Source organism: Opisthocomus hoazin, chromosome W (assembly GCF_030867145.1).
Source record: "Opisthocomus hoazin isolate bOpiHoa1 chromosome W, bOpiHoa1.hap1, whole genome shotgun sequence".
Lineage (NCBI taxonomy): Eukaryota > Metazoa > Chordata > Aves > Opisthocomiformes > Opisthocomidae > Opisthocomus > Opisthocomus hoazin.
The window spans coordinates 40,376,670-40,394,601 of record NC_134453.1 but is presented as its reverse complement, the minus strand read 5'-3'; the positions used below and the strand labels follow the sequence as shown (position 1 = coordinate 40,394,601).

The following is a 17,932-nucleotide window of genomic DNA, read 5'->3' as shown; positions in this document are numbered from 1 at the left end:
CAATTTGGCTTCTGGGAAGAGTCTTTCTAGTATTACGTCTTTTGCTTGGACAACAGAAATGAAGCTGTCATTCAAAGGAGAATCATAGAATCATTAAGGTTGGAAAAGACCTCTAAGATCATCAAGTCGAACCGTCAACCGAACACCACCATGCCTGCTAAACCATGTTCTGAAGTGCCATATCTACACGTTTTTTGAACACCTCCAGGGATGGTGACTCTACCACTTCCCTGGGCAGCTTTTTCCAATGTTTCACAACTCCTTCAGTAAAGAAATTTTTCCTAATATCCAAGCTAAACCTCCCCTGATGCAACTTGAAGCCATTTCCTCTTGTCCTGTTGCTAGGGAGGTCACAAGTCCTGCCAGCAAACCTGCTTCAGCGTGGGCCCCTCTCTCCACAGGGTCACAGGTCCTGCCAGGAGCCTGCTGCAGCGTGGGTTTCCCACGGGGTCACAGCCTCCTTCGGACATCCACCTGCTCTAGCGTGGGGTCCTCCACGGGCTGCAGGGGGATAATGTGCCTCACCATGTTCTTCTCCATGGACTGCAGGGGGATCTGTGCTCCAGAGCCTGGAGCATCTCTTCCCCCTCCTTCTTCACTGACCTTGGTGTCTGCAGAGTTGTTTCTCTCACATAGTCTCACTCCTCTCTTCTGGCTGCTGTCGCACAGCAGTTCCCCCCCACCCCCTTTCTTCAATATGTTATCACAGAGGCACTACCACCGTTGCTGATTGGCTCAGTCTTGACCAGCGTCAGGTCTGTCCTGGAGCCAGCTGGCATTGGCTCTGTCAGACATGGGGGAAGCTTCTAGCAGCTTGTCACAGAAGTCACCCCTGTAACAGCCCCCTCCCCTGCTACCAAAACCTTGCAACGCAAACCCAATACATTTCCAAACTCATCTGGTGCTTAACTGTTTTTGGTTTGTTGTCTTTTTTTTTTTTCCTTTTTCTGAGAGATGACTTGCAGAAATTTGAATAACTCTGTCCTTTTTCCCTGAATGTCATACTTGCTTATATGAAATACTCTTTTGTTGCAGGTTTGCTAAGTATAGAAAAACAGTCTTGAAAATGTTGTCCAGACTCTTTCGAATGCATGGCCTTTTTGTAGCCTCTCATCCATGGGAAGTCATTGTGGGAACAGTGACTCTCACCATCTGTATGATGTCCATGAAGATGTTTACTGGGAATGATAAGATATGTGGCTGGAATTATGAGTGCCCCAAACTTGAAGAAGTAAGGATTTAAATTCATGCTATAGTACTTACTGTTAGTCTGTAGATACAAGGTTTTCTGTAGAATAAGATCAGTTTGTGATGTATTAGGAGGAAAGTAGCTGTACAGAAACTTCTTTATTGCCTTCTTTACCCATGCTGGATATTTAAGCTGAGTGTAGGCAGTGATGCACCTACAGAAGGTTTTTATTAAGCCAAACTTTATGGCATGGTATCTAGTGAGCAAGCATTTGATATTCATATTGTTTGCAATATTTTAATCATTTTAAGACAGACTAGCAGTGATACTTAACAACAAGTTACTACTTAATGTAGAAGCTAACTAAATCACTTTGTATTTCAAATAGGATGTTCTGAGCAGTGATATCATCATCCTGACAATCACGCGCTGTATAGCAATCCTTTATATATATTTCCAGTTTCAGAACCTAAGGCAGCTTGGGTCAAAATACATTTTAGGTACTGTATCTGATTTTTTTTAATTTGCTATATGCATTTTATTTGTTTTTTTAAATATAAATTGGTGCAATTCTTTTTTTAAGAGAGATTGTGTAGTGTTATATAAACACTGGAAATGTGATTACTGAAATAATTGTTTATTGTGTGAAACTCTAAAAAAATAGAGCTAAGCCGGTTTTCAGCTTTGCTGATAAGTGAGAAGATTTGTGGCTTTTCTTTCTCACGGTCTTATTTGAATGCAGTACAAATTTTAGATTTAAATAGTTGTATAAAAATAGCATTCTCATCAGTTTGTATCTCAACTGCTGTTTATGCACTCTGAGAGATGAGAATTGCCATTTGTTTGCTTCAGCATTGATCTAAAGGCTCAGTGTTTCTTCCTTTTTTCTTTTTTTTTTCCTTTCCCAATATATATAAAAAAAAAATTTCCATTTTATTTTTTTTTTTAAAAGGTATTGCTGGCCTCTTCACAATCTTCTCAAGTTTTGTTTTTAGTACAGTGGTAATTCACTTCCTGGATAAAGAATTGACAGGTTTAAAGTAAGTAATGTATTGTTATTCTAGATTTTATGCTTGAATTTTTTTTCCTGTACAATAAACCTTGAATTTTACTCTTAACATATGCCTCTCTTTTTCAGTGAAGCTTTACCATTCTTCCTGCTTCTGATTGATCTTTCAAGAGCAAGTGCATTAGCCAAATTTGCGCTCAGTTCCAACTCACAGGTCAGGGGTTTTTTTGCTTTTTTTTTTTTTGTTTGTTTGATTGGGTTTATTGTCTGTTTGGTTTTTGCAATGGAGCTTGTGAATTTATTGTTCAAAGATTAATAATACCAGTGGAGACACATGCAGGTGAATACTGTATTGGCGATATATAAAAAGGATCAGATTTAATCTATGTTCTGTATTGTCTTTTATTCATATCAGTGTTCAAGTGAATAACACCACTGTAAAATTAGCATGCATAGTCATGTGAACCAAGTTAATTGTATGTATGAGTACTTTGTAGGTTCAGAACTTTAAACAGCAATGCTTATAGCTCTGTTAAGGAGGCTACAGTTCCTAGACCTAAGTCTTCCATTTATTGATAGAAAAAAGTTGATTTGTAGGGCTCAGGAGCAGTATATGAATAGACATTTAATGTTATAATACCGATACAGAAAAAAGCATATTTTCTAGACAAAAATCTTAGCAGAACAAACATGGCATATATGTAGATAGATACATATTCATGCTCTAAAGCAATTAACATAGCACAACATGGAGGATCGACAGTATATCTTGCCCATTGTACATTGGAATGGTCATTTCCTAATATTCTAAGTTCTGAAATCAGGGTATTTTTAGTGAAATTCATTTATATCTACAAAATATTGTACATGGTAGTTCAGCTTAATTGTGACAAAATAAAATATAAAATACAGTAATATACTATAACATATTGTATATATGAGTATATTGTACATTGTCTCTATATATGCGATATTATAGTGTGTTGTATATTATTATGTAATAATTACAAGTTGTTCTGGTTTGGCTGTGGCCGGCAACAAAAGCGCCACGCGACCGCCCCTCCCCTCGCCGGGATGCGGAGGAGAATGGAAAGAAACAGGCAGAAATTGGTGGGTCGGGATAAGGGCAGTTTAACAGAACAGCAAACAAAGGGAACAGTGACAACAACGATACAGAAAAGGGGAATACACAAAACAAACCAGCAAAACAGAGCCCGCAGAACAGAGCCGCTCTCCCGAACCGCCGCCGCTGCGCGCTCCGGAGCCGAGAGTGAGTTCCTCCCGCCGCTCCACTCCCCCCCACCGGAACCCAGCATGACGGCACATGGTATGGAATACCCTGCTCTGTTTGGCCAGGTGGGGTCAGCCTGCCTGGCTGTGTCCCTTCCTGGATTCCAGTGAAAATTAACCCTGTCCTGGCCGAACCCAGGACACAAGTACAGATTTTTTTATTCATTTTTCAAGAAAGTATTTCACAAATAGATTTTCACCATAGCTTCCCTCCCCCTCTCCCCCAAACCAACACCAATAACAAAACTACAGCAGACCTCTAGAGTTTTCCATGCTTGGCTTCTGGAGGAAATCCCTTTCTCCTCAGGGGAAAGTTTTAGTGTCTTTTATGTCCTCTTTTCTGTCAGCTGAGTCTAGAGAGTTAAATAATTAAAAAAAAAAGTTAGGATACAGATATGTGGTTGCACGAACTTTTGAGATGCAATGACATAAGCAGCTTCTATTTTATGTCTAAAAGTGTAGAAGTCCTGTTCTTCTCAATGTACTTTAATTAAAGTCTGTGCCTATCCATGTTGTAGGAGCTTAGAATACTGATGAACCAAAGGTGGAGACTTTCAAAATTAAATAACCTTGTTGTGTAAATAAAGACTGTCAAAGTATAATAGCTTATGGGAAATGAAGCAATTAAAGAATGTATTCTCTCATAATAGTTCATTTTCAACGTCTGTTTTATAAGGCCTTATCACCATAATACTACTTGATTTACTAATCATGTTATGTGCACTCCCTTTGTTTTTTGTCTTTATGCTAACGTACAGAAATTTTTATTTTTAGGATGAAGTACGAGAAAATATTTCACGTGGAATGGCAATTTTAGGCCCTACGTTTACACTGGATGCACTTGTAGAGTGTCTTGTGATTGGTGTTGGTACTATGTCAGGTGAGACCTTATATCATTCCTGTTAACATCTTAAAGCAGCTGCTAAAATTTTCTCTTGGGCATTCTAAAAAATGAATTACACTTTCAGTACATGCACCCCTATTTCATATTCTTGCAAAAACTAATGTTTCTAAAAATGACTCCAGGTGAAGGAAAGTTATTCTAGTTCAATTAAAAATAACCAATCTTACTGTGTTCTCCCCCAATCTTATGATCTTCATCAGTTCTGTGTGCATTAGCAGTTGTCTTTCCTTAAAAAGAGAACAGTTAAATGTAATAAGCAAAGGATTTTCATGTGAAAATACCTAATTTATTTGTAAAATAAGTTGCAGTTCACAGAATCATAGAATATCTTGGGTTGGAAGGGACCTTTAAAGGCCATCTAGTCCAACCCCCCTCCAATTAGCAGGGACATCTACCAGTAGATCAGGTTGCTCAGAGCCCCGTCGAACCTGGCCTTCAGTGTTTCCAGGGATGGGGCACCTACCACCTCTCTGGGCAACCTTTTCCCATGTTTCACCACCCTCACTATAAAAAACTTATTCCTTATATCTAGTCTAAATCTACCCGCTTTTAGTTTAAAACCATTACCCCTTGTCCTATTGCAACAGGCCCTGCTGAAATGTTTGTCCCCATCTTTCTTATAAGCCCCCTTTAAGTACTGAAAGGCTGCTAGAAGGTCTCCCCACAGGCTTCTCTTCTCCAGGCTGAACAGCCCCAACTCTCTCAGCCTGTCCTCATAGGAGAGATGCTCCAGCCCTCAGATCATCTTTGTGGCCCTCCTCTGGACTTGCTCCAACAGCTCCATGTCCTTCTTGTGCTGAGGACTCCAGAGCTGGACGCAGTACTCCAGGTGGGGTCTCACCAGAGCAGAGTAGAGGGGCAGAATCACCTCCATCGACCTGCTGGCCACGCTCCTTTTTTATGCCGCCCAGGATACAGTTGGCCTTCTGGGCTGCGAGTGCACATTAGTGGCTCAAGTCAAGCTTTTCATCCGCCAGTACCCCCAAGTCCTTCTTGGCAGGGCTGCTCTCAATCCCTTCATCCCCCAGCCTGTATTGATACTGGGGGTTGCCCCGACCCGGGTACAGGACCTTGCACTTGGCCTTGTTGAACCTCATGAGGTTCACATGGGCGTACTTCTCCAGCTTGTCCAGGTCCCTCTGGATGACATCCCATCCTTCAGGTGTGTCAACCGCACCACTCAACTTGTCACCTGCAAACTTCCTGAGGGTGCACTCGATCCCGCTGTCTATGTCATTGATGAAGATATTAAACAGCACCAGTCCCAATACGGACCCCTGAGGGAGACCACTTGTCACCGATCTCCATCTGGACATTGAGCCACTACCCTCTGGATGTGACCATTCAGCCAATTCCTCATCCACCGAACAGTCCACCCATCAAATCCACATCTCTCCAATTTGGAGAGAAGGATGTTGTGGGGGACCATGTCAGAGGCCTTACAGAAGTCCAGACAGACGACATCCGTAGCTCTTCCCTTGTCTGCTGATGTAGTCATTCCATCATAGAAAGCCACTAAGTTGGTCGGGCAGGACTTGCCTTTGGTGAAGCCATGCTGGCTGTCTTGAATCACCTCCCTGTCCTCCATCTGCTTTAGCATAGCTTGCAGGGAGACCTTATAGTAGCCTTTCAGTACCTGAAGGGGGCTTATAGGAATGATGGGGACAATCTTTTTTAGCAAGGCCTGTTGTGATAGGACAAGGAGTAATGGCTTTAAACTAAGGGAAGGTAGATTTTGACTAGATATAAGGAAGAAATTTTTTACAGTGAGGGTGGTGAAACACTGGAACGGGTTGCCCAGAGAGGTTGTGGAGGCCCCATCCCTGGAAACATTCAAGGCCAGGTTGGACGGCGCTCTGAGCAACCTGGTCTAGTTGAAGATATCACTGATCACTGCAGGGGGGTTGGACTAGATGACCTCTAAAGGTCCCTTCCAACCCAAAGCATTCTATGATTCTGTGAGGATCTGTTTCATGATCTTCCCAGGCACAGAGGTGAGGCTGACAGGTCGATAGTTCTCAGGATCCTCCTTTCTAGCCTTTTTAAAAACGGGTTCAATGTTTCCCTTTTTCCCATCACCAGGGACTTCACCATGACCGCCATGACTTTTCAAATATCACAGAGAGTGGCTTGGCAACTTTCCATGATATTTGAACTCTTTAGTTCCATAATAAGTACTAAAGGCATCTTTCAAAGTATTTGCTTTTTAAATTCTTTTGGGCCTTTGGAGGAGGAGGGAAATGTCTGTTAAGAAGTTGTTTTCCTGTTTACATCTAGGGGAAAAAACCCCTCGTTTTCATGTAGCATGTAGTTGATTTTTTTTTTTTAATGATTTATACTGTTTGCTCTTTCAACTTTATTAAGGGGGTTCTATAATGCATGTGTGACATGGCATATTGACTTTTTCTGGATACCAGACTTGTGAAAGCGTATGTGAGGTATATACTGTTTTATTCCCCAAACACTTAATTGTCCATCTTTCACAAGTGATTTCAATACATACTGTTGGCTAATTGTTCTTTGCTTAGATAAGGGAGGAGTGTCAAGCTTTCATCGTGAAGCTCTAAAATCTTAGTAAACTCTAATTGTTTTTATATTTATTTAAATTTCCACTGTAAAAATTTTCTGTATACCATAAATACATATTGTGCTTGGAATAAGCTAATACAAAATGACTAGGGCTTAACACGCCTTTTTTTTCATTAATATAGAGAGTTCTCTCTATAGTCTGCAGTGTCAGTTTAATGGTTTCTCTCTTACTTCTGCAACACTTCAAGTATATAGAAAGTCTGATGTTCGTGTGTTAAAAACTTTTTTTTTTAATGCAGGTGTACGACAACTTGAAATTATGTGCTGCTTTGGCTGTATGTCTGTTCTTGCCAACTACTTTGTCTTTATGACCTTCTTTCCAGCTTGTGTGTCCTTGGTATTAGAGGTAAGACCAACTTCAAGACAACATCAAGCTTAGCATTCAGACCCTGTGCTTCTTGCAGCCTCTGCATTTCTTCACTGAGGTATACACCAGCACGTTCATCTTCCTTTCGAGGTGAACAGAGGGAATGCACAGAAAGAGTTATGGTGGCTCAGGTGATGGACAGTAACTTGTTAATGCCACTGTAAATGAGCCAGACTCAATAGTATGAGTTTTGATCTGAAGCAGAGTAAAAAAATTGTATTTTAAATTAATCGGTGTCCAGGGTTTTTCACTATTTAAAGTCTAATATAGGCTAAACAGTAGACTGTAAGTGAACTCTTTTGTTGGTAATTTCTTAATGATCAAATAAAAATACCGTGTTGAAACTCACTTGTTGATTCTTCTAATACGTACTAAATAGGACCTATTTTTTAGTTTTGTTATTTTTGCAGCTTTCGAGAGAGAGTCGTGAAGGACGTCCTATATGGCAGCTTAGCCATTTCGCTCGTGTTCTGGAAGAAGAAGAAAATAAACCAAATCCTGTAACACAGAGGGTCAAAATGATTATGGTTTGTGGGTTTTGTTCACCTGTAGTTATGCAATCAGTAAGATGTGCAACGAATAAAGCTTTTGTTTTCTATAGACTTGTATTTTGCATCCCATTAGTCTAGTTTACTGTGGTAATTTTTAATAATGTCCCCTGTATCTACACCTAAAGTCTTCTTGCATATGCCATTTCTGTGCAAAACACTCATGGCTTTTTCATGTGTACTAATTCTTTCCCTTTTACCCCTACAGTGCCCTCAGCTTCCTCTGCTTATTACTTGAGCCAAGAGGAAGGGTGTGGTGGGACAGGCTCAAAGCTATGAGTGGCCAAAAATGGTGTTGATGAGGTGTGGAAAATCAGCCTTTATCTTTAGACTTTTGAGTCGTGGGAAGAAAAACAAACAAAACCCCCAAAAGTTTAATCTTAGTAGGTTAGATACCTAGTTACAGTTGAAAAATTAATATTTGTTTTGTGTTTTTAATACAGTCGCTGGGTTTGGTTCTTGTTCATGCCCACAGTCGCTGGATAGTGGAACCAGCTGCTCAAAACAGTACACTAGAAAATGCAGTGGGATTGGATGAGAATGCATCGAAGAGAATTGAACCTAATGTTTCATTATGGAAGTTCTACCTTTCTCGGTAGGGAACTTCACGGAAGAGAGGTGTATTTCCTTGATTAGAGTCTATTCTCCAGTGCTGCCAAGCTATGGTCCTAGGGTACAGCACTTGTAAACTTGCAGATCTGACCACTGTAAGATTTCTAGGAAGCGGAGATGTCATTTCATAAGAAATATTTCAATATTATGCTGTTTGTTGAATCTCCTTGAAATAATAACATGATCAGGAGCCAGCTGTCCTGTATGCATCATAATGCTATCTTTTCCCACTAGCACTTACACCTTTCAGAGAACACCGGAAAATAAATTTTCTGACTGCACTAAAGTAATTATTTATGCAGAGCTTCTGATCATTCACATACGAGTGCAAAAGCCATGTCATTTATTGCTTTTCCTTCAGCTCAGCTGAAGTTAGTGGCAGCTGTGGTTCCATGTTACTTCTGAAAACTCAGAACTGTCTCTTAGGCTTTTCCCCCCCTCCTAGCAGTTCAACTTGCATCATAGTAGTCATTATTGGTAAAAGATAATTGAAACTTTCTACTTTATTGTTGGGAGATAGATGTTAAATCAATTTGATGTAGCTGTTAAATATTCACTATTTTCCAGTCATTTCTCTTACTGAGACTGCTTTTTAAATAAGATTTAGAAAGTAGTTAATCAAATCTAAAAATTCTTAATACAAAGAATGATTTCTCTAACCTACCCTAACCTAGCATACTTGAATGTCCTGCCAGAAATGTCTTTTGACAGGAATTTCAGTAACTGTATAAATGATGACCAAACTATTACCCTTTCTAAAGCAAAGGGACGTCAGAATGTTGTTATAAATAAACAAATTGTATATACCATGTATTTACTTCTTGTTTTGTCTTTTTTTTTAGAATGACCAGTATGGATATTGAACAAGTAATCTCTCTTGGATTAGCCCTTCTCCTTGCTGTGAAATATATTTTCTTTGAGCAAGCAGAGACTGAATCCACACTCTCACTGAAGAATCCCATAACATCTCCAGTGACGGTGCAGAAAAAGGTCCCTGAGAACTGCTGCAGGAAGCAATCTGGACTTCTGAAAAACAATCAGATATCTGACACAGTAGAAGAAGCTTTAGTTCCCAAAGATGGAAATGGTAATTTTTGGCATTTTAAAGTCTGAACCTATTCCTGAATATTTGGAACAAATAGTGAAATCTGTGTTAGCATGTTGTATTTGGAATCAAAATTTAAGATTTTTGTAAACCAAAGTTCATTTTAATTGTCTTTATGCAGCTGAAGTCAAAAAACCTGTATTAGCAGAGTCATCAACCAAGGCTACATTTGTAGTTGGCAGTTGCAGCCCTATGGAAACTTCTTCATTTCTGTATAGAAAAGAAGAAGAAGTTGAGTTACCTAAAGAACCACGTTCTATTGCAGAATGTGTCTGTATACTTGCAAATGCAGAGGTATGGAAAAATAACTTTTTTTAACCTCTACTGCAACATCTGATTTAAAAATTCTTACAGTTCATTTTCCAGCTTTTAAATGATTCTGTTGACTGTAATGTCACTCTTTAGAGAATTATATGGCTTTAATAACTTGGGGAGGGGGGAAGTCCAAAACAAGGGGGGGAACAAAACAACACCCTTTCATAAGTCACTTCTGCTGAAGACAGTGTTGCGTTTTTTTCTTTCAGATGAGAAAAACAGATATGTGTATGTTTTTGAAATTGTAAAGAAATAATCTTTCATTATGAGTCTCCCTCTATCCCCAAGATTGGGGGGGAGCACCTTCATCATTCATGACATACCAAGTAACTGAAGCTTCATCATGTACACATATAAGTTGGTGTATGAGTAAACATTTTTTTATCATATCCTGTACTACTATAAAACCTGACATTGGCAGTTGGTTACTTTAGATGTTCTCTGATATTGTCAAAATAAAGTTGTTACCATTTTTCATTTGGAAACATTTAAAAGGATTTTCACCAAGAGAATCTATACTTTCTCTCCCCACCCTTTACGTTTCCAGAAGGGAGCAAAATTCCTTACTGATGCTGAGGTCATCGGCTTAGTTAATGCCAAGCATATTCCTGCATACAAACTGGAAACCGTGATGGAAACTCAGGAGCGAGGTGTGTCCATTCGCAGACAGATGTTATCTAAGAAACTCCCTGAACCTTCATCTTTGCAATATCTTCCTTATAGGAATTACAATTATTCCTTGGTAAGTAAAAGGCATACAAGCAAATCTCACTGTAAAACCATTTTCCAAATCTATGAAATATCTGTTTGAAGTGATGTATATGAATTAACAATGAGCTTGGTCAAAACTGATGTAGAAGAGGGGGGAAAAGAAGGGCAAACATAACGCACTGCCTTTTATTGTTTTTGATGTTTTTAAACCTAGGGAGGTAGCTTACCCCAAAAGTATTTCCTACCACGGTATGCAGTTGCCTTATCTCCTAAACGCAGAATTCTACTCATACTGAGCCTGAGTTCAGCTGAATGAAAATAGTACATTGAGCTCAATTTAAAATGGAAATTTATTTAAAACTAATTTAACAGTATTAAATTAGTTTTATTTAATAGTGTTTAAGACTTAATAAGATTAAATAGGTCTGCCAAATACTAGACTTCAACAGTATTAGCTGTTGGTAGCTGTAGCTGTAACTTTTTGAGGTGGCAATTGGTTGCTTTGTGGGTAGGGTTATGGGTTTTTTGCCAAGATACCTTGTTGTAATCACGTGCATAGTATGTAGCATCCTGTACTGTATCACTGTACATGTAACCTTAATGATACCTTTTCTATTATTTTTGTAAGGTTATGGGAGCTTGCTGTGAAAATGTGATTGGATATATGCCTATTCCTGTAGGCGTAGCAGGACCACTATTTTTGGATAACAAAGAGTTTCATATTCCAATGGCAACAACAGAAGGATGTCTTGTAGCAAGCACAAACAGAGGATGTAGAGCAATATATGTAAGTATTGTTTGACTAGCTTGAAAAAATGTCTATATTGTATCACCTCCAAATATGTTTTATAAGGTGTGTTGTTTTTTTGGGGGGTGTCTTTTTTTTTTTTTTTCTTCCTAAAAACTAAAATTTACTTTCAGTAATCTTACTTTGTTTCCCTTCTGCTTTGATTTTTAGCTTGGTGGAGGAGCAAGTAGCTGCATTCTGGCAGATGGGATGACTCGAGGACCTGTTGTAAGGCTGCCCACTGCTTGCCAAGCTGCAGAAGTGAAAGTTTGGCTTGAAAGCCATGAAGGCTTTAAAATAATGAAGGAAGCTTTTGACAGCACAAGTAGGTTGGTACAATGGCTATTCCAGCCTTATGTCCAATATAAGACTTGTATGGATGGTCGAAAGCTCCTAATTGTATTTCTGCATACTGCAGTACAGGAAACTGCATACTCATTTGAGCTATCCCATGTAGAGTGAATTTAAGAAAACAAAAGTCACTCTGGCTATATACCAAGGCTAGTAATAAACATTTTCTGATGATAAGTGGTAAACAACTAGATCATAGCAACAAATACATTTGTGTTGCGTAATACTTAATACATAATTTTGTCTAAGCATTTGAAAATAAACATAAAAGCTTATTTTGATTTTTAGTAGTTATTATGCAAAAAGTAATTATTAACATTAGGAATATAATCTGAAAGGCTAGGTTCCAAACTTTGAATTAATTTGTGAAGTTCCAGAGAATATGGGATAAACTAATGCTAGAACTGAAATGCTTAAAAAATGTAAAATAGTATTAAGAGTAAGTTTCTTCTAAGACTTATGATTGCCTTCTGTCTTTAGAAAGATTTGGAAAGAGATTTCCTTATCAGTTATGCTTCTTACCAATCTTACAAATGTCACCCAAGGACATATGTATATTTTGGCAAGAATCAACTCATGCTGCTGAGTTTTAAAATGCAGTGTTTCCTAGTTTTTGTTTGACTCTTACTCTGTACAAATAAAGCTTTGACTTGTGACGTTTGCACTGTTGTTGAAGATAGCATGAGTTTTACCTTGCTGTAAAACTGACATAAGAATTTCCAAATACCTAATTTTTAGTTTATACTTGGTAGTCAGATGTTTTAGGGAATACAAAGGAGTTAAATTTATGTTAGCACTTTGGGATATTTTAATTCATGAAGTCCAAGGATACAAAACATAAAAGGGCAGTGAATGCTTTTAAAGTGAACATTTTAAAGTATTTACTTGAGAGAACTATGTGCATAGTAGCTGTGACTGTTTTTTCCTGTGCTGAGGGAGGAGTACAGATAGCACAGTGTAGTTAACAGTGCTATCTGCAATGATTTACTGTCATTTTGCCACTTAAAACTAATTTAATCTTTTTCTTTGAGGATTGTAAGTAATTAAATTTTCTTACAGGTTTGCCCGCCTACAAAAACTTATCATCAGTTTGGCTGGTCGTAACCTTTATATCCGTTTTCAGTCTGGAACAGGGGATGCAATGGGAATGAATATGATTTCAAAAGTAAGGTCCAGTCCCCTTAAGTCTCTAATAAATGTGTATTTCTTTTAAAAATAAATAAATTGTATCCTACCAATCTGTGACTACCTGGCATGTGAAGACAGAAAGAAAAGACAGTGCTGTTTGCAGTACTATAAAATATTAAGTGTTTGACCTTGTCAAGTGTAAACAAGAATAGGATGAGAACGATGAAAGAAAAAAGGATAAAGTAACTTTGTGGTTTTTTTAATTATTTTTTAAACAGAGTATTCTTGATAATATGGAAGTTACGCTGTTTGCTTTGTTGCTTTGGGCCAAAGATTTTTATCCAGCAGTAATTAATCTGTTAATGTGTTTATCACCCCTTGTAAATAAGGGATTAGAAATCTTGTGAGTGGCAGCAGGGAGATGTTCTCTAGTTTTGTTTGTTTGATTGTTTTTGGTTTTTTATGCAAACATGTGGAAGAACCTGAGACATGACCCGTAGATTTGGGGGGTGCCTTGTGCTGTTTGAGATTAATACTGATTGCCTATTCTATATACAATTTATCAGAACCATTACATAAATGGGTCTGGCCATAGACAGGTAATAAATATAGCAGACCTTTTGTCTGACTTCCTAGAGCAGAGAAACTCTTTCTGCTATGTCCAAAATGAATTCATTTCATGCCTGTAGTGTCTGCCTTGGTTCATGTTGTGTCTTCATTATGGTAAGTATATGTCCATTCACCTAGAACATGTCCAGAGAGTCCATATGTACTGGGAAGAACCAATTATTCCCCATATAATTCCCAAAGTGGTTAGAAAAAGGATAGTGATAGATTTTTATTTTTTTTAATTTATTTTTTTAAATTTTTTTCCCCCTCTCTCTCTCCTGTTTCAGGTTTCTTCCTGAAATTATGTTCTTTTCTTCAGCTGTAACTGATGATCTGATTAGACTTAATCTAATCTTGCTGTTCCACTGTCCTTTAGTAGCTTGTTTTACAACCATAATGATATACTAGCCCTATATCTGTTTCTCTTTTAACAGGGTACTGAAAAAGCACTGGCAAGGTTAAATGAAGAGTTTCCTGATCTCCAGGTTATAGCTATTAGTGGTAACTATTGTACAGACAAAAAACCTGCTGCTATAAATTGGATAGAAGGAAGAGGGAAGTCTGTTGTCTGCGAAGCAGTCGTTCCAGCCAAGGTTGTTAGAGAAGTAAGTGTCTGCTTTATTTTAATTTGTTTATAAAAATGCACACATTTTACAAAACTGCTACGTATTTTACATCGCAGGTATTAACTGTAAGTTGTGTTCCATATAAGGATGATCCCTACATGTATTTTTAGACTACTGCTGTAGGATAAGTCCTTTTACCTTAGAACCTCTTACAGAAGATATTTTTTTCCTTTCACTGTCTCTTCGAAGATCACGTGCTATATATTTAATGATGGATATCTAGTTGAAGGTATTAGGATTTTCACTTTTTACCTTTGAAAAAATTATGCCACAGTTTGATAGATTTTTTTTTTTTTACACACACATGGAGTCTTGCCTGACACTGTACCTAGTCATTTTGATCATTTTACTCATTTATTGTCTCTTGCGCAAACCTGGCATTCTCTTCAAAGTTTATATGCCCCCCTACTACAGTGAAAACAGATAATCAGGTGCTTCACTTAATTCCAAAGCTGCCTTAGCTTATTGCATGATGAAGGGTAACCTTTATAACCAGTGCCAGTCCTAGCCTCTGGGAAACTTGTCCTACATCATAAGAGCTATCTTAGATTCTCTTCCACCTGAGCTCAGAAGATTAACTATGTGTGTCAGACCAAATGTCAGACCAAATCTGCTGCCTGTTACCTGGTTGCCAGCACTGGCCATGGCAGACAATATCTAGGGAGGAGTTTACTACAGAGTCAGAATAGACTTCCACCAACATGTTCAAGATTGTGTGAATTGGTGCTTTAATATTTGATGGATTCACCCCCCCCAGTAATTTGTCCAGTCTCTTCTGTGAAACTATGTAAACTTTTAGTACTAATATACTGAGCAGAATTCCACAATGCAGCTGCACCTTGTGTGAAGACTACCTCCTTTTTGTTGTTGATATCATTTGATGATGCCCTAGTTTGTTCTGGAAGAAATACTGGAGACTTTTATCTTCTTTCTACCGCTCAAGATTTTATAGCTCTAACAAAGCTCTTCCACCTTCTCAGGTATTCTAATTTTCAGACTGAAATGTACTAGCATGTCTTTGAACATCCTTATCTTTGGATCTTTTTCAATTCCAAAATTTCTAAAATTCTGGGTACAAAGTTGGACATAGTATTCAAAGTGTGTGTGTGCAGGCTGGATTTATACATTGGCATAATTATGTGTTTTGGTTTTGCTTCCTAGTAGTTTCCTACTTTTCAAATTGTTTGCATTCTTACTGCTGATTCTGTGGCAATATCTATTATAACCCTAAGATTTCATTCCAAAATAATAATGGGGAGCCCATCCTTTCGTAATTGGTATTGATAGCTTTTAAGTAAATTTGGGATGTTTTTTTCACGTCCCCAACTATGTACATCTCTAAACTTAATTACATTGATCTCTAATATATTAAACTTTATATTTGTCAGTATTGTTGTAGACTTTGCACAGATCTCTGTCATCAGTTGATATTTCTATTACTCTGGAATATCTTGTTTGTTCTCTTTGATCATTTTTATACTAAATTCAGTGTAGATCTCTTATCTGAAGGTTTAAAAATACAGTCAATATAGTATAAATATGTCACTTCTTCATTTGATATTACTGTGTACAATGTTTATTTAGCAGTATAGCACAGTATTGTATTTAAACTCTTCAGTTTGGCTCCGTATTCTTATGCAGAGCAAAATTGGGTAGGATTTACTGTCTGGAGCAACTTCGGAGGAAAGTTGCTATCATGTCAAGGTGAATTAATGGGATATTTCTGCCAAGTTGGTTTTGTTTGTTTCATGCTGAAAATAAATGAGAATTTAAAACGAAGATAGCTGATGAATTTTTCTTGAAGGCATGTGCAAGCCCAAACCCTTTGCACTGACTTTTCCATTTTTACTTGAATGATGCAGTCTGCATTTGAAAGGGCTCCTTTTGAACAAAAATAAAAGTAGATATCTAGGACAATGATTGAGTCAAATTCCATATGGAAGCAAACAAGGGGTGGGGGCTTATTAAACATGAAATGAGGTATTTCTATTCCTGCCTAAGGAATGATGTAGTAAAAGTGTATCACTCTGCCTAGATATTGAAGACAACTACAGAAGATATAGTTGAAGTCAATATAAACAAAAATTTGGTGGGTTCTGCAATGGCCGGTAGCATAGGTGGCTACAATGCACATGCAGCAAACATTGTGACAGCTATCTACATTGCCTGTGGTCAGGTAGGTTTGTTTTACACCAACTCAGCTTTTCCTCAATTCAGTAATTCTTAACCAGATGCTTAGTTCATTTTTTTGTTTTGTTTCTTCTTCCTGGTCTAAAGGATGCTGCACAGAACGTGGGCAGCTCTAATTGCATCACTTTGATGGAGCGAACTGGTTTCACCAATGAAGACCTGTACATCAGCTGCACAATGCCTTCTATAGAAATAGGAACTGTTGGCGGAGGCACCAACTTGCTTCCGCAGCAGGCCTGTTTGCAGGTATAAAGCAGAAAGTTTAAAGCAATTTAGCTTCCTAAATCAAAGTTTGCTTTCATGTTGTGTATGTTGTGTCCGAGTAATGGAATGGGGCTTCCTGAAACTTGGTGGATTTGACATGAAAATTTTAGAATTATCTAATTCTTTTCATATATCTAGTTTTTAAAGCTCAAGATCTTTAATATTAAAGAGACTTAAATCTAGTTGATTGGATATAATTTAGAAAGACTTACTTTAAAGTTTAGCATAAGTTTACTTAGATTTCATAGCATAATATTGCATATTTTTCTCTTCAGATGTTAGGGGTTCAAGGTGCAAGCCAAGATAACCCTGGTGAAAATGCTCGTCAGCTTGCTAAAATTGTATGTGCAACAGTGATGGCAGGGGAATTATCACTAATGGCAGCTCTTGCAGCTGGGCATCTAGTTAAAAGCCACATGATTCACAACAGGTAAGAAATGGAAAAAATCATATCTTTCTCTGCAGTTCTGTCCTTCTTCCAAGTACACAAGATTCAATAATAATTAGATGAATAATTGTAACATATAATACCAGTGCATCATTTTAACTATCTAATGTAGTTATCTTACTGTTTTTCTTAGGTCAAAAATAAATCTACAAGATCTTCAAGGAACCCGCACTAAGAAGGCAGCTTGAATACTAAAGCAGCTTTGAAATGAAGAATCATTCTAGCAACTGACCAGGTGCATGGGGGGGAAAGGAAGGGAATCTGAAGTTTAGAATGAAAATCACCTTCAACTCAACCATTTATGTCGCAGATAAACTGAGAGATCAATGGACTTGTGTGAGACCACTTATGCCTTTGACCTTCTTCAGTGGTTAGAGATGACTTCATGGAAGAAGTTCTGTCAGATGTCTTGAACATGGCTTTGGAATTCTTACAAACAGATTCTGAATGGTCTATCTTATGTTTTTACAGGTTGAGATTATTTTGACTAGTAAGCTCCTAGTAACTACTAAGATGAAAAGTGATGTAATGTACCTTGTATGTTTAAAAAAAAAAAAAAGTTTGTCTAAATTTGGCTTGAATGCATTAGTCCTTGCCATCTAGTTAGCCATGTTTGTTTTTTTTTATGTGGTGGCAAGCCTAACCAATTTCCATGAATTCCCAATTTTAATTTTGTTTGCATGTAAAACTTAGGTTTTGAGACAATTTTATTGAATTGTATTAGTTTTATAGAAACCTCTATCTATATATAGTACTTAAATTGCTGCTGTTTCAGCTAAGTAGCATTCAGTGTTTTAACTCCACAATTTAGGTGATTTATTCATGGAAAACTTGTGACCTACAAAGTGCTGAACTGTTAAATATAATCTGTACTGAAGTAGGGAAAAACA

General features: G+C 37.8%; 1 protein-coding gene across 4 annotated transcripts in view; it reads left to right on the top strand.

Moving 5' to 3' along the window:
- Positions 1-17,932, top strand: part of LOC142365445 (3-hydroxy-3-methylglutaryl-coenzyme A reductase-like) — a 22,444-nt gene extending 4,512 nt beyond the window's left edge. For 2 of the 4 annotated variants that reach the window (XM_075446248.1, XM_075446246.1), the window contains exons 2-20: positions 1,036-1,231; positions 1,578-1,689; positions 2,142-2,229; positions 2,328-2,412; positions 4,263-4,368; positions 7,221-7,327; positions 7,759-7,875; positions 8,340-8,491; positions 9,351-9,595; positions 9,735-9,907; positions 10,476-10,670; positions 11,268-11,426; positions 11,598-11,755; positions 12,837-12,942; positions 13,949-14,119; positions 16,176-16,316; positions 16,418-16,576; positions 16,870-17,024; positions 17,176-17,932. In XM_075446248.1, coding sequence (XP_075302363.1) covers positions 1,067-1,231; positions 1,578-1,689; positions 2,142-2,229; positions 2,328-2,412; positions 4,263-4,368; positions 7,221-7,327; positions 7,759-7,875; positions 8,340-8,491; positions 9,351-9,595; positions 9,735-9,907; positions 10,476-10,670; positions 11,268-11,426; positions 11,598-11,755; positions 12,837-12,942; positions 13,949-14,119; positions 16,176-16,316; positions 16,418-16,576; positions 16,870-17,024; positions 17,176-17,230 — 2,649 coding nt within the window. In that variant the 5' untranslated portion in view covers positions 1,036-1,066 and the 3' untranslated portion in view covers positions 17,231-17,932. Of the gene's footprint in view, positions 1-1,035; positions 1,232-1,577; positions 1,690-2,141; positions 2,230-2,327; positions 2,413-2,516; positions 3,526-4,262; positions 4,369-7,220; positions 7,328-7,758; positions 7,876-8,339; positions 8,492-9,350; positions 9,596-9,734; positions 9,908-10,475; positions 10,671-11,267; positions 11,427-11,597; positions 11,756-12,836; positions 12,943-13,948; positions 14,120-16,175; positions 16,317-16,417; positions 16,577-16,869; positions 17,025-17,175 lie in introns of those variants that run through there. The other 2 variants (XM_075446247.1, XM_075446249.1) reach the window with 2 other exon arrangements.